The 13424-nt window shown below is 35.8% G+C and overlaps 1 protein-coding gene across 14 annotated transcripts in view; it reads left to right on the top strand.

Annotated features, from left to right (window-relative positions):
* The window catches only part of CDK17 (cyclin dependent kinase 17), a 93823-nt gene that overhangs the window by 48848 nt on the left and 31551 nt on the right, over positions 1–13424 (top strand). For all 14 annotated transcript variants that reach the window (XR_010743634.1, XM_066319319.1, XM_066319311.1 and 11 more), the window contains 2 exons: positions 1712–1876; positions 7966–8099. Coding sequence is in view for 13 of the 14 variants with exons in the window: in XM_066319319.1 (XP_066175416.1) it covers positions 1712–1876; positions 7966–8099 (299 nt within the window). In the remaining variant the exon portion in view is untranslated. The remainder of the gene's footprint in view (positions 1–1711; positions 1877–7965; positions 8100–13424) is intronic.

Here is a 13424-nt window from a genome sequence, read left to right as displayed (position 1 = left end):
ATGCAGGCAGGTTTGTAACAGTGCTGACATGTCCTTTCTGGTTTTGGCCTGCAGCACGGGTTTTTTTTCCCCAGGACTTTTATTTTTTTCCCCTGCAGCAGCTGAGTTAATGTTTTTTTGTTTTTTTGTCTCACTGTGTTATTCATGTTTATATGCAAAAATTCCTTGCCTAATTATTTCTTAAGGTCATTGACCTCTCCTTGGGTAATTCTGTGTGTGTACTTCTGTCTCTGCTTCAGACTAATCATAATAATGTATCTAGAAGATTTTTGTATATGTGGGATGGGAGGGTGTTCCCTTCAGGACCCTGTTTTCCTTAGATTACTAGGCATTTGTTGCTGTTTCTTTCCTTTACCATTGAAATTCTGCTCTCCATAAAATATGTTCTCCTAGCTATATTTCTCCTTCTCCCTTTTATTGGAAGGGAAAGCAAGATTTTGGGATCCCTGCATCTGGGTGTACAAGGTGGAGTGATGAACTAGCATCCCAGACTACTCCCTGTCCCAGGAGGCATGAGTGAAGCTCTGAGCAGTGGCTCCAGTGGATGCTGCTCATACAGTAGCACTCACACTGTGGTTGCTCAGTGGCTGCTGCCTTTTCTGTCTTCTGAATAATACCAAACATGAATCTGTAATGTTAATAAGAATCAAATCAAATACTGAAAAAATAAAATTACTTGAATCTCAACTGTTCTTTGGGCATAGCTTCTGTTCTTTTTCCTAGTATAGAGAGTGTGCTTGCATGTAGCTGCCAGATGACTCTGATCTTATTTTCTGACGTGAGAGTATTTTGTCTCTATTTTCTTATATGAATGACTTCATTGGTGGTTCTGCTAAGTCCACTGTTGTGACAGTCAATGCAAGGGGACATTTGTTCTGCCTCTTTTGGCAGTAAAAAATCCCCTCGTGTTTTTAGAGTTAGCCTGCTTCTAAGACCATGTCTATTCTTGAGGGCTTGTCGATGTTTGAGGAGTCAGGTTGCTGAAGGAACATGAATACCCAAATTGTACTCACACTGGTAAATAAGATTTTAAAATTTCTTACGTTTCGTTCTTTTACAAAGTTCTTATCAGTGATAATAACTTCTTTTAAAAAATCTCTGTGAACCATCTGAAGTGCAATCTAGTAGAAATCCAAAATAAAAGATTGAATGCTTAATTTTTCTGACACTCTGTAAGTTAATAACCTTAATTATGACATAACAGCTCTGGGAGGTATAGACAGGTATGTTTACTTCTAAAGATCTCCAATGCTAAGGCATTGATACTAGTGACTCACAAGAATTTTAAGAGAGAGAATATTTTCAAAGGCTTGTAGTTTTATTTGCTCACCTTAGTTGATCTCACAGCTGTCCTGTTTAAAAGTAAAGATGAAACCTTGAGCAGTAAAGACAGAAGAAAATAATTATAGTGTTCTGGTTTTATCGACGTTCTGAGACTGTATATTCAGGGCATTTACTCGTCCAGCAGCAAAGTGACAGGATTTAGTAAAATTAAATTTGGGTAACACTTAATGCCGTTTTTTATACTTGTTTGTTAAAAGAGATATGGCCATATTATGGTGGTCTGCTGTTAGCATGAAAGATAATTTTACCAGTGTGGTGATTTCCTGTTCACTAACTCTTTTTTTTTCTTTCTTTTTTTTCTTCTGGCATGTTCCTGACAATCCTCCTTGCTTGTGGCAATGAATATTTTGATCCTTGTGAACTGTAGAGCCTATTGTGAAGAATGGCAGGCCTCCAACGTCTCACAGCATGCACTCATTTCTCCACCAGTACACGGGATCTTTCAAGAAGCCCCCTTTACGGAGACCACACAGCGTCATAGGGGGCAGCCTCGGCTCTTTCATGGCAATGCCCAGAAATGGGAGCAGATTAGGTAATTTCCTACACTGTTTAAATTCATTTTTTTGTGAAAAATAATGTTGGTATTGATTCATAGTAAGATGTACAGATACTGTAATGCTTTAATAAATCACTTAGTATGCAGTATTTTTTTCTGGAGTTAGAGAAATTTTTTCTTAAGGCACTGAATGTATCCTAAGACAAAATATTCTTAAGATACATTAAAATATTAACAAAATATTAACAAACTATTCTTTCTTAATACTTTGCAAGGAACCCATGTATCCATCTCATTTAAAGAATTGGCAAGAAGTACAATAAATCTATTGCAAAAAAAACAGGGGATAATCATCCTATATGTGGAATTTTAAAAGGACCGCTGTATCACTTCTCATTATTGTAGTGAAAAAATTGTTTTTTCAGTGACAAATTAAGGCCACTCAACTATAATTATCTTTTTGTTGTGGTCTTGAGCTGTATTTGTGCTTCCGTGAAGCAAATAAGTTACAATTTTTTTTTTCTTTTCCAAGTAATTTCTCATGTTGCTGCCTCCAGTCACCAATAATGTTTTACCCTGCTTTTATGTTAGTTTAAATTATTTTTAATTAATTGATTAAAAGAGAGAATGAGAGCAAGTCACAGCTTAATTAGAGTTTTATTAGTTTTTCAATCTACTGCCCTTCTTTAGAAGTGTGATAAATTGATCTTCAAGATTAAGCTATGAATCTTTAAGGTAATAGTCAAATGACTTAAATCCTCCTCTGGTGTAATACCACTCATCATGTTCAAAAACATGCCTTTTTACTGCTTGAGTTACCATTCCAGCTGAAGACAGACATATATCCTTTTGAATTTACTCTGTCAGCTGTTGCTATCACACAAGAAAACAGATTTTAGTGTGCACGATTTGACTCCTATATCAGTTTCTGATTTCACTCAAGTCCTGTACACATTATTTGCTTTTTTATTTTTGCCAAGCCAAGCTTTAGTTAAGTTGCCAAGAATCTTAACAGGAAGAAAGAGTTTAAAAGAAATTGTGTGGTTAGAGAAATCCGTGTTTATCTGAATATGTAGTCTTTATGGATTATTTGTCAAACTTGATATATGTAAACTAAGTACAAGAGCAGCAAAGATGTTTTTGGGTACAGAGATGCCTGTACTCTGTTACTTGTGTGTTGCCTTTAAAAGCAATTTGTAGTGTTTTTAACTAATATGGAATAGATTTATATACAGAGTGTGTAATGGAATCACAGAATAGTTTGGGTTGGAAGGGACCTCAAAGACCATCTACTCCCAGCCTCTCTGGGGATACCTTCCACTGGGCCTGGTTGCTCTGTATGTCTATGTTAAGCACCTCTTTTTGCTTTGGATACGATAATGCCTTTTTAAAAACTCTTTATTTGATGGAAATACAAGCTACTTGTGCATGTTATCTAGTGTTAAAAAACAGGAGTACAAGTATGTGCAATCATAAATCCTCTTTCTGCTTCTTTTCACATCTTTCTTTCTTTTGTTCCTGCTATATGAGAATGGTTATTACTCATCAGGAAGCTGAGGTTTTCCCTGTTGGGATAATGACATCAGAAACAAAATAGTCAAATGTGCTACACTGCATGAGACTTTTCTTTGCTTTCTTCATCCACCCTCTTTTTTTTTACAGTTTTTCCTCTATTTTTTAGTTTGATAAGTTGTATCAGAAAAATACCCTTGAAATAGCACAAGATCATGGCAGGTAAAAATGGTTATTTCATTAAAGAAAACCAGGTTAAATTGAGACCTGCCACAATTCCATCTTCATGCTGCCTGTGTTCGAATGAGACTAACACTGCAAAAATTGGTTGAGAAGCCCAGGAGAGTTTTGGAGTTTCATTTCCTTTTTCAGTGTTGAACTTCAGTTTCTGCAGTTGTGATAATGTGTAAAATCTCAAAATACTTAAAAATAATTTTTACTTGGAAATTCTCTGTTAGCTTTATGTTTTGTAAAATGCTGTGTAAAGGATAAATTTTGAGCTGGGCCATTTTTTAAAATTTCTTGGCAATTTTTAAATTTAGTATTCAGTTACCAGGATGATTTTAAATAGCAGAGGTGATTCTCAGACCAGATTGTGAAACTACTGAATGAGGGTTTAGCTGATAGATTTTTATTATTTTTTTTTAGTTCACTTGTATCTGTACGGCTTCTACAGTCTTGTACCTCTGGAAACATCTAGCTGCTGGAGTCCATGAGGACACCAGACCTAATAAACCTTTTTTTGACCTAACCTGGCTGAATGCAGAATGAATTTGATTGTCCTTGTTCTGGATTTGTATTAATGTCACTTCTGGAAAGGCTCCTGGAATATGTAGAGCTAACTGAATCTGGCCGTACTGGTGGACTGCAGTAACATCCAGGAGAGAGTTAATCCTTGCTTTTGCAAGTTATGTTGATGCAGTAATGGAGAAGTTTTTTTCATTGTCATAAATATTATTTAAAAGAAATGATGTTTCCATACAGCTTTCATAGTTCAGTAATGGTAATGGCAGTTTCTCACTTTGGCCTTCTCCAGTTTGAATTATCACTGAAATTAATCATACAGTGTATCCACTTAATAGGAGAGTGGATAAAAAGTAAGCTTTGGAAGAGTGCACCTTGGAAGAAGTCCATTATGCAAGTCACATGGTTATTTTTGTAATAATTTGAAACAAGGTGGAAGGATCATGCAGTCTGACTCAGTACTAATTAGTGAGGAGTTCTCATTTGCTGCACTGTAGGTTCCCTGTGTTAATTTCTTCTGTGGTGCATTCCTCAGAGCTGAAATGAACACAGCCTTTTCCTTTAAATTTACTTCTGTAGTTTCTCTTTTATATTGTAGTCACCTACATCTAGCTTTTCATTACATGGCCATTCTGAATATTTAATAAGATATGTAGAGTACATTAAAACAGACACCTGTGTAGGAGAAGGTTTGGTATTGCAGCGAAAGCAATTCAGTATATTATTGAAAGATTAAAACCTCTGAAGACTATGCAAGCAAGGTTTCATGCAGGTAGACTTGTCTAAAGAAAATTTTAGAGAAATTAGGGCAATGTTTGCATGGTTTTCATCATTCCTTATTTAAACGCCATTGTGCACTTGTGTGAAAATGATTCAAATGTCTGAGTTAATGCCTTAGTCTGGGGTTTATGCCATTAAAATAATGAACATAAGGCTCTACTAATGCCTTTTAAATTGAATCAAATAAAGGGTTGCATTTATATCAGATGATAACACAGTCAAGTTATTTTTAAAAAGCTTGAAATTATATCTGTTTAGAAAATAATTAAAACATCTGCAAGCCCTTATAGATAGGAGCAGTTGGGTATTTAGCCCACTGGAAATGCATGTGTGGCATGTTTTAATGATAGATTTTTGGTTGCTCCGGTCAGTATCTTGAATAAACCCTCTTGGTTCTGGGTATGTAGCTTATCCAGACCTACCAGAAATAATCATATCACAGTGGTATTCAAATTATCATCTAATATATGTCTGAAATATTGCATTTTTATACTTGAATGGTACAGACCCTCTTTGTCCTCACATGCCTGATCTTTGAAGAACAGAATCTCCTTGGAGCTACATTATCTGTCCCGAATATATGGGTTTGTGTTACTAGTTCTTGGAACAGTGCTTAGTTTTGTGTTATTACGTAGGTAATCTTCTTAGCAGAAGAATTATCTTTGTCAACTAGGGTGCTCTGTGTAGTTCTGAGCATTGCATTTCTAATTGTCTTTTTTTACTGGTGATTTCCTAATACAAATGCTTTTGTGAATTAAATGGGAAAATTATGACAGTATCAATCACGTAATTATTTAAAGTATCAGTTTCTCTAAAAAAGAAATGTAATTGTACCATGGCTTAAAATGCTGTACTACTTTAATTTTGTCATTTTTTTATTTTGTGAGATTGCTGAGATAACTCTCCCTTGTCTAGCTTCCATAAAGAAAATAGACTTTGGGTCCCAGTCAATGGGCTTGATCTAACATGAGGATAAATAGGTTGGGGAACAATTGTCAGTAGCTGCTGCACTTCATTTTACTAACAGAATCTCAAGAACTGTAATTGCTAAATTGGATTACATGACCTCTCAGAAGAGTATTTTAAAAAAAGAGAGTTTTTATTAAAGAACTGATATGGTGAGTGTGCTATTACAGCAGATATAACAGGGCTGGCATAACAGCTTTGCTGCAAGTAGTGTTTTCAATAATGATTTTATATTACTAAAATTAATTTTCCGCAGTTTGTGAGAGATTTTTAAAGAGATAGCTGTCAAGTCACTGCAGAGAGCAAGACATTTCTTAGACTTAGCAAAAGAGAGTCAATTTTTTTCTGCTTAGCTTCAAAACTAAGGCTGATCTTTAGGAACCACTTTCTGGAAACCTTTTCCAATGGTTAAAATTGTCCTGCCTTTAGAGGTACTGATGAGTATTTAGCTTGTTTGAAATCAGAAGATTGCGTATTATATAAGGAGTGCAGGTTAATTTTTTTGGCTTTTTTTTAAATTTCATTCAAATCTGAGCATGACTTGCAGGGAAAATTCTGATTCAGTGTGGATTTTTAATAGAAATCCAATATAAATCTGCATCACTGCTGGAAAATTTGCTTTGTGCGTGAGATGCATGTTTTGTTTGTGTTTAATTACAATATTTTGAGTCAAAATATGTGTTGCTAATAGTTTGCAAATTAATCTTTCTTTTTATATCCATTCTGGTTTCCATAAAAGGAAATTGTTTGTACTGAGGAAAAATTTGTTCCTTTGAAGTGTGCATGATTCTGTGTGAGCCAAGCTAGACAAATATTTTGGAAGATGTGCCTACAGCAAAACATTGCCCTAATGGCTTTTTTCTCCCTAGAAAAATCCAATTTTCTTGCTTGTTGATGGTGTGAAACTTGCAGTTTCTCTTTTGGTTTTTGGAGCCTGTAATGCTGTAATGCTTCGCAAATGTTAAATACATTCAAGTGTGTTGGTGGTAAGGCTGAATTGATCTCTGTGTGTATTGCTAATATTAGCATTTTTTAGGGATGGAGTTCCGGGATTTTTAGTTGTTCCTCAGATTCTCTTACACCTTGTAGAAGGTAATGATTACTAACAAGGATCAGGAATCAGCAGGGAAACTGGTGTCTTTTGAAGCACCTACATTATATGTATAGGTATTTAATTTTCAGAGTAATTTGAAGTTCAGGTATTTCTAAGTTGATGATGGAGCATTACTCATAGTGAATTTCTTGTATGACTGATTTCCTGTTTGTCCTTTTGCAAATAATTTGGCTCTTTATGCTATAATGGCCCTGCCTTGATTTTCTTTTGTTCACTACAGTGTTTGTCTCCAAAGTCTGAAAAATTCTTTGGTACTTAAAAGCAAGGTATATATGTATGTATATATATAATATGTATAAACTTTTACGTGCATAAATCTTTAGGATTGTTTAAAAATTAACAGGTTCAGTTGACAAGAAGATCCTGTATCTAACTCAAGCAGTTAGATAAATTCCTCCATAAGGTCACAAATTCTACTTAGGTCTTGTAAACATCAAGTCTTCTACTGAATGCACTTGTATGTTGTGGGCCTTCATTTAGGTGATTATATAAATCCCTGACTTCACACATGGATGCCAAGGCATTTTATATTTGAAGCTTCTGTATTTGTCATTTCTGAAAATAGTACTATACCTCTTGGTAGGTCTTATAAGCTTCTGAAGATATGTTACCAACATCAGGTAGTCTGATTTGAAAATGTTGGTTCTTCTCAGTAATGTTGTATATCCAAGAGGAGTGCTACTGAAGGATTTTAGGAACTGAAGCTGGGAGGGGAAGTTGGCTTTTGGGAATTACAACTGAGATTGGAATGTCTGTCTTTCGCTTTGGAAAACTAAGTTCTCCTGCAGTTCACATAAGTTTGCATAGAATTCCTAAAGTAATCTTGTTCGTTTTGTGGTTATTACTGAGCCATTAAAAGTATGTATCAAGACTGCCATGGCTGTGATGAGTCTTTGACTCTGCTGTGTAACTCAATGCACAGTAATGATTCAGTTCCTTTGCATCTGTACAGAGCAGCTGTTTGATGCACTGCTGTTTAACCATTTTCAATTCTTTGGATTTTTTTAAGATATTGTTCATGAAAATTTGAAAATGGGATCGGATGGGGAAAGTGACCAAGCTTCTGGAACATCATCTGATGAAGTTCAGTCTCCCACAGGAGTTTGTCTCAGAAACCGGATACACAGACGAATCTCAATGGAGGTAATTCACTTTTCATATAAGGATCGTTTAAATTGACAAGGGAGTTGTGGCTTGCTTTAATTTTGTTGTAACTGGTTGTCTTCTCAATTGACTGTAACCAACCATTCCACCATATATTTCATGCAGAGAGCATTATTTTAATACTATTTAAATTTGTCTCCATTTGTCACACAGAATGGTGGTTATCTTGCACTGTTTATGAGCTGTTCATTTTGAAAATCTAAATATGTTTTGAGACTTGAATTTTTGGGAGGAATTTCTTAAGTGTGGCATTTGAATACCTTTCTGTCACATTGTGTGCGAGCCACTGAATGTATTCAAGAAGATACAAGGTTTAGACATTTTTTGCTTAACGCTGTTTTCTAGTCTTTTTAAGACTAATGCTACAACAGCAGCAGCAGCAGCAATGGTCCTGACTGCTTCAGCCTTTTCCTCTCTTCCTGTTTTTTTTCATGAACAGAACTTTACAGGATGGTAAACAAAAGGAGGAAAAGTACCTTATGAATAACTGTGCACATAATTTCCTTTATTTATGAGTCTCATTATGAATACTAGCCACCCTTCTGCTTGCTTTGTTGTCATTTCCCTTGGTGTACTAAAACAGAGCACTTCCCTTTTTCTGGAGTGTATAAAAGTTACAGCTATAATGATACCTTCGTTACAGAAGCATGTAGAATTTTGTAGTTGCTGCTGTATAGTATACATGGCAATGAGCATAGCTATAAGATTTTAAATCCTCTTTCAAGGCATCATATCAAATTCTGGATTGGGAAACTGATTTGGATAAGTTACAGTAGGGTGTACATGCCAAAAATATTTATTTGGGAGGCATTCTGTTATGCTTGGAATTCCAAGACTTCATAGTGCAGATGTGATTTCAAAAATGCGTGAAATAGCTGTATTAATTATTTAGCTAGTTTCTTGTACCTGAGAGGTTTTGTATTCAAATTCTTAAATTTCTATATTATTTGATATAAGAACTTTGTTCTCCCAGCTTTGCTTGCTGACATTTACTTGGGAGAACAAAGGTGAGTTTATTGGTTTATGGAGGATACTTAAATTAGGGAAAAAGTCATTGTGAAAACCTGCTTATCAGAATGTATGCTGGAGAAGCTAAAAATCAAGGAAATTATTTAAAAGGATTATTTACTTTTTGTTCATTGTCTGTTTCTTCTCTGTTTTGAAATGCCTATTTAGAACAGGAAAGAAACAAGAAATTAATGATTCATAACAAAATTAAAGAACTGAGGTGGAAATCCATCAAGTCTTCCAGAGAAGACTAAGAACCATTAAAGGATTCTCTTTTGTGTTGTAATTCAAGAATTCCAAGTGAGATTACTAGAGAACTCAGAAACAGTAAAGGTCAAGAAATTCCTGTGTAAATTTTCAGAAGGGTGGTTGTTTTTCCCAAATAAAAGCATCTTTCATTTGCCTCTTTAATTGTAAACCAATTCTAATATTACTGTTTAAAGAGGCTTTGGGAAGCTTTTAAATTTTGTTCACGCAATGCTCATTTTCTTACTTTCCTGCAAATTCCAAGTGCTTGCTTCTGACTGTTGAAATTAGCATTATTTCTTCATTGACTTGCTCAGTCAGTGAGAGAAAAAATGTTTTTTTGGCATCTATTCATGTATAATCTGTGAGAATTGTAATGTTTCCCTCAAATCACCATAGTATTGATACAGTGACTTTTCCTGTAAGATTCCATGCTGATGTGTGCTGACACTATCAGTTCTATATTTTAAGAATCAGAGATGTTTTTGGTGGACTTGAGTTTGCTTTTTAGAAGTACTTTGTAGGAGATTAGGTTGGACTTGTACCTATTCATACATTCCAGAGGGAGGACAATACAACAATCCCATTTCTTTGGTTAAAATATCTGTCTGATGATAATCCTTTCAGTCAACTTTCTCATTTCCTAAGTGAAAAGGCTTTAAGTGATTACCTTGTCTGCTTGTCTTTTCCTCCTTCTATTTATCCCATGGGTCATTTTCTGTCAGTTTTGACAGATGGCTACAAATCTCAGATTCTAATTCTCTATTAATTTCTGTGAAAAAAGCTCTGCATAGCGAGACATTGCTAATGTGTCCATTGCTAGTTGAAAACCACAATATCCATTTATGAGTTGAGTTGCAAGATGTAAGTCCAGAGAAGACCCAGTTTTACTCATTTTGCTCTTTATGGAATGGGATCACTTGCTTCCTTGACCTTTGAGAGAACTAAAGCAAGGGTTTTTTTCTCTTGTAAAGAGTTGTGAAATGCAGTGAAATGCCTGTATGCATTGTGGGACTTGTGCCATGGACCTGGCTGATTCAGTAGTAGCAATGTGATTATATAAAGAGCAAGAAGCAGTCTATGTTCTGAAGTAAGTTTCTATTATTTCAGTTTTATTTTCATGGCTGGTAGGGATCTGTTCTCTAGACATTGGGTAGCCTGAAGACATACTCCCTTAATAGCCATTTAAGATGAGTTATGGCTGTGTGCTATACATCACAGGTTGGAGTAAATTAGTACATGTGGGATATTTTTGCTGTAGTCTGCTGAAGTCATTAGCCCCAGCTGAAATCCATTGTAGAATGTATTTGATTAAACATACACTGTTGGATAACATGATAAAGCAATATTCCTTGTTCCTCCTCACTAAGATGAATGTGCCTGTCACAGTATGGCTGTGTCCTTTCTTGTGGTTAGTTTGACCAATATCTGCTGTATTTATAGTGGGGTTTCTTGGTTATGTATGTTCGGTTCTTTGTGCTGAATTGACAGAAGTTGTAATTCATTTTGAAGGTAACTAATCAGGTAAAGCTGCAACCTTGACACCGTCCTTTTTACTTATAGGAATTTTGTATATATAACCAAAATTTTTATCCTCAGCTTGAACTTCCTGTAGAGTCCTGAAAATTAGCAACTCAACCAGGTTTTATTAGATGCTTGCTAAAAAAAATGCATACTGTACTCTTAAGTGCTAACTAGGAAAAAAAAAGGAAAAAAGTAGTATTATTCCTGAGTTATTCTGTCCATTAAAATACCCATTCTGATTTTTAGTGCCTATCCCCACTGCAGTTGAATAATGCATAGCTACAAATAAAATATTTTCAAAGAGCAGACATATTCTCTGCTGCAGAATATATGAAAGATTCTGTTGGGAAATAAAACTTGATCTTTATAAATTTTCATATAGAGAAATACAAAATAGACAGTGGTGAGAGAAATTAAGAATGTGTTTGCTATAGCAGACTCCCCATAGCAATAGGAAGCTGAAATTTCATAACCTTAAATTGTCCTACTTTAGATAGAAAATCATTGCACTGCAGTGTAACCTAAATATGAAGCATTTTAATTATGAAGTGGTGTGATAGTGCAATGAAAGAAAGAATCCTGCTCTGCAGTGAAATGTCTGCTGGGGTGAAAACTTTCCGTGCACAGTATGCATGGAATACATACATACGTATGTACACAGTATGCATGGAATACATACAGGGAAGTACCAGCTTTCAGTCTGTCATACCCACCCTACTCCCATTTCCCATCAGTTATAATTTAGGCCAGCATGACAGGGAGATGATAATGTGATTGCTTCTGAATTCGACAACGCTGCAGTTGTGGTTCCAGATTGGGTTTTTTTTAATGATTGTTCCTTTTTATAATGTGCTTAGAAGACAAAGAGAAAGTACCAGAGTCTCATTGTGTTGACTAGATAAAGTTTATTTTGCTTGTAATCCACAGGCTACAAATTGTCAGTAAAGCAGTTGCTTTTTCTTTTTCTTTCACCTTCATTTCACTATTCAGGCAGGAACCATGCTGAGAGTAGGTGTGAGCATCTATTGTGTGAAGAGTTTGGCTTTACACAGCTGTTAGGTTTTAATTAAAAAGCCTTCTATTCTCATGCTAATATTAATGATTATTAACCAAGTCAGTAAAATTGTTTATCAAACAAAACGGATGCAATAATTTTTTTGAGTGTCAGCAATACAGCTTAAGAATGTCTAAACGTCTATCTCTATTTTAAGTGCAGCTTCTTTTGTCATGCAATGAGAAACACTTCTCCAGATCATGGAGCTATAGCTTAAAGCATTTTCAGTTTGATTTTACTGGAAAAGAAGTAATGTATTAATATAAATAAAAAAGTAATGCATTAATGTATGTTACAAGCTGTGAGTGTTCACTGGGGGCCCTGTGCCCATGCACTGGATAGCACCATTAAGAGCTGTGGTGGATAAAAAATAAGGAGAAACAGTCTGTGCAAATTGAAACATCTGTTTCGCTTTCCCAGAAGTCCAAGGTCTGTTAGCTGTCTTAGCATGTGAACTGGCAGAGGGCCATAACCCACTGTTCACCAGCCTGTTTCCCAGATATTTTATCCTGAGAAACAGTTCTTTTCCATCTGACTGTCACATTAGTGACAGAAGTGTGTTCCAGATCAGACTGCTCCTATCACACTGCTGCTGTAGGGTATAATTCTCCTGTGGGAGGATTAACTGCAGGGTTAGTACTTCTAGCTGAACAGAAGGAAACGCGAAGGCTATGAATTGATGCTCTAGGCAGGTTTGTTTTGTGATGGTCACCTTCCAAAAGTAAAAATGTGGATGCAAAGTAAGTTTTTTTGCGAGTTTCACTCTTTACGGGGGTGTAACTGCATAGGGGGTCTTGACGTGTAGCCTGAGTAACTCAGTATGCTGTTGGTCCACCTGGGCAAGTGTGCCTTCTCCTAAGAAAAATACACAAAATGAATTGATGTTTCAGCTGATAAAAGTGTTAAGAATTTGTTCACAGGGTTGAGATTAGAATGTAGTTTGTAGGTCCCCATTCTCTTGTGCAAATAAGGCACTCTCAGCTCCGTTCAGTTGTTCAAATGCTTGAACAGCAGACTGGATGCAGTACTCACCCAGGCTTTTGGCCACGGGCAGTACAATATTTTCTTTTGCCATTAGTTTTGGAAGCAGGAAGCCACTTTATCCAAGATAGCCTGAGCATTCAGTCCTGGGTATCTTGCCTTGCAGGAGGCTTCCTTATATACCAAGCAGGCATTACTACGTGGGGCCTACTCTGAGCAAAGTTTCTTCCTTAACCCTTCCTTCTGTGCTTGGCAGCTACAGAACTCTCTCTGCCATATTTACTGGGTTTTGTCTAATTTTCTTTTCTCCAACTCCTGAGAAAGCGGTAGCTTTTTTTCTAGCTGTCACTTCTGTGAATCCAAGCACATGATCACCTACCAGACTACACAGAAAAAAAATTGAAGCTGAATACAATCAAGACCTCTTTTGATTTTCAGTGATCACTGTACAATTTCCATTCAGTCGTGCTTGTCTCATTTTTCTCAACTTT

Source organism: Sylvia atricapilla, chromosome 5 (genome assembly GCF_009819655.1).
Source record: "Sylvia atricapilla isolate bSylAtr1 chromosome 5, bSylAtr1.pri, whole genome shotgun sequence".
Taxonomy (NCBI): domain Eukaryota; kingdom Metazoa; phylum Chordata; class Aves; order Passeriformes; family Sylviidae; genus Sylvia; species Sylvia atricapilla.
The sequence above is the reverse complement of the archived record's forward strand: the minus strand, read 5'-3'. Positions and strand labels throughout refer to the sequence as shown.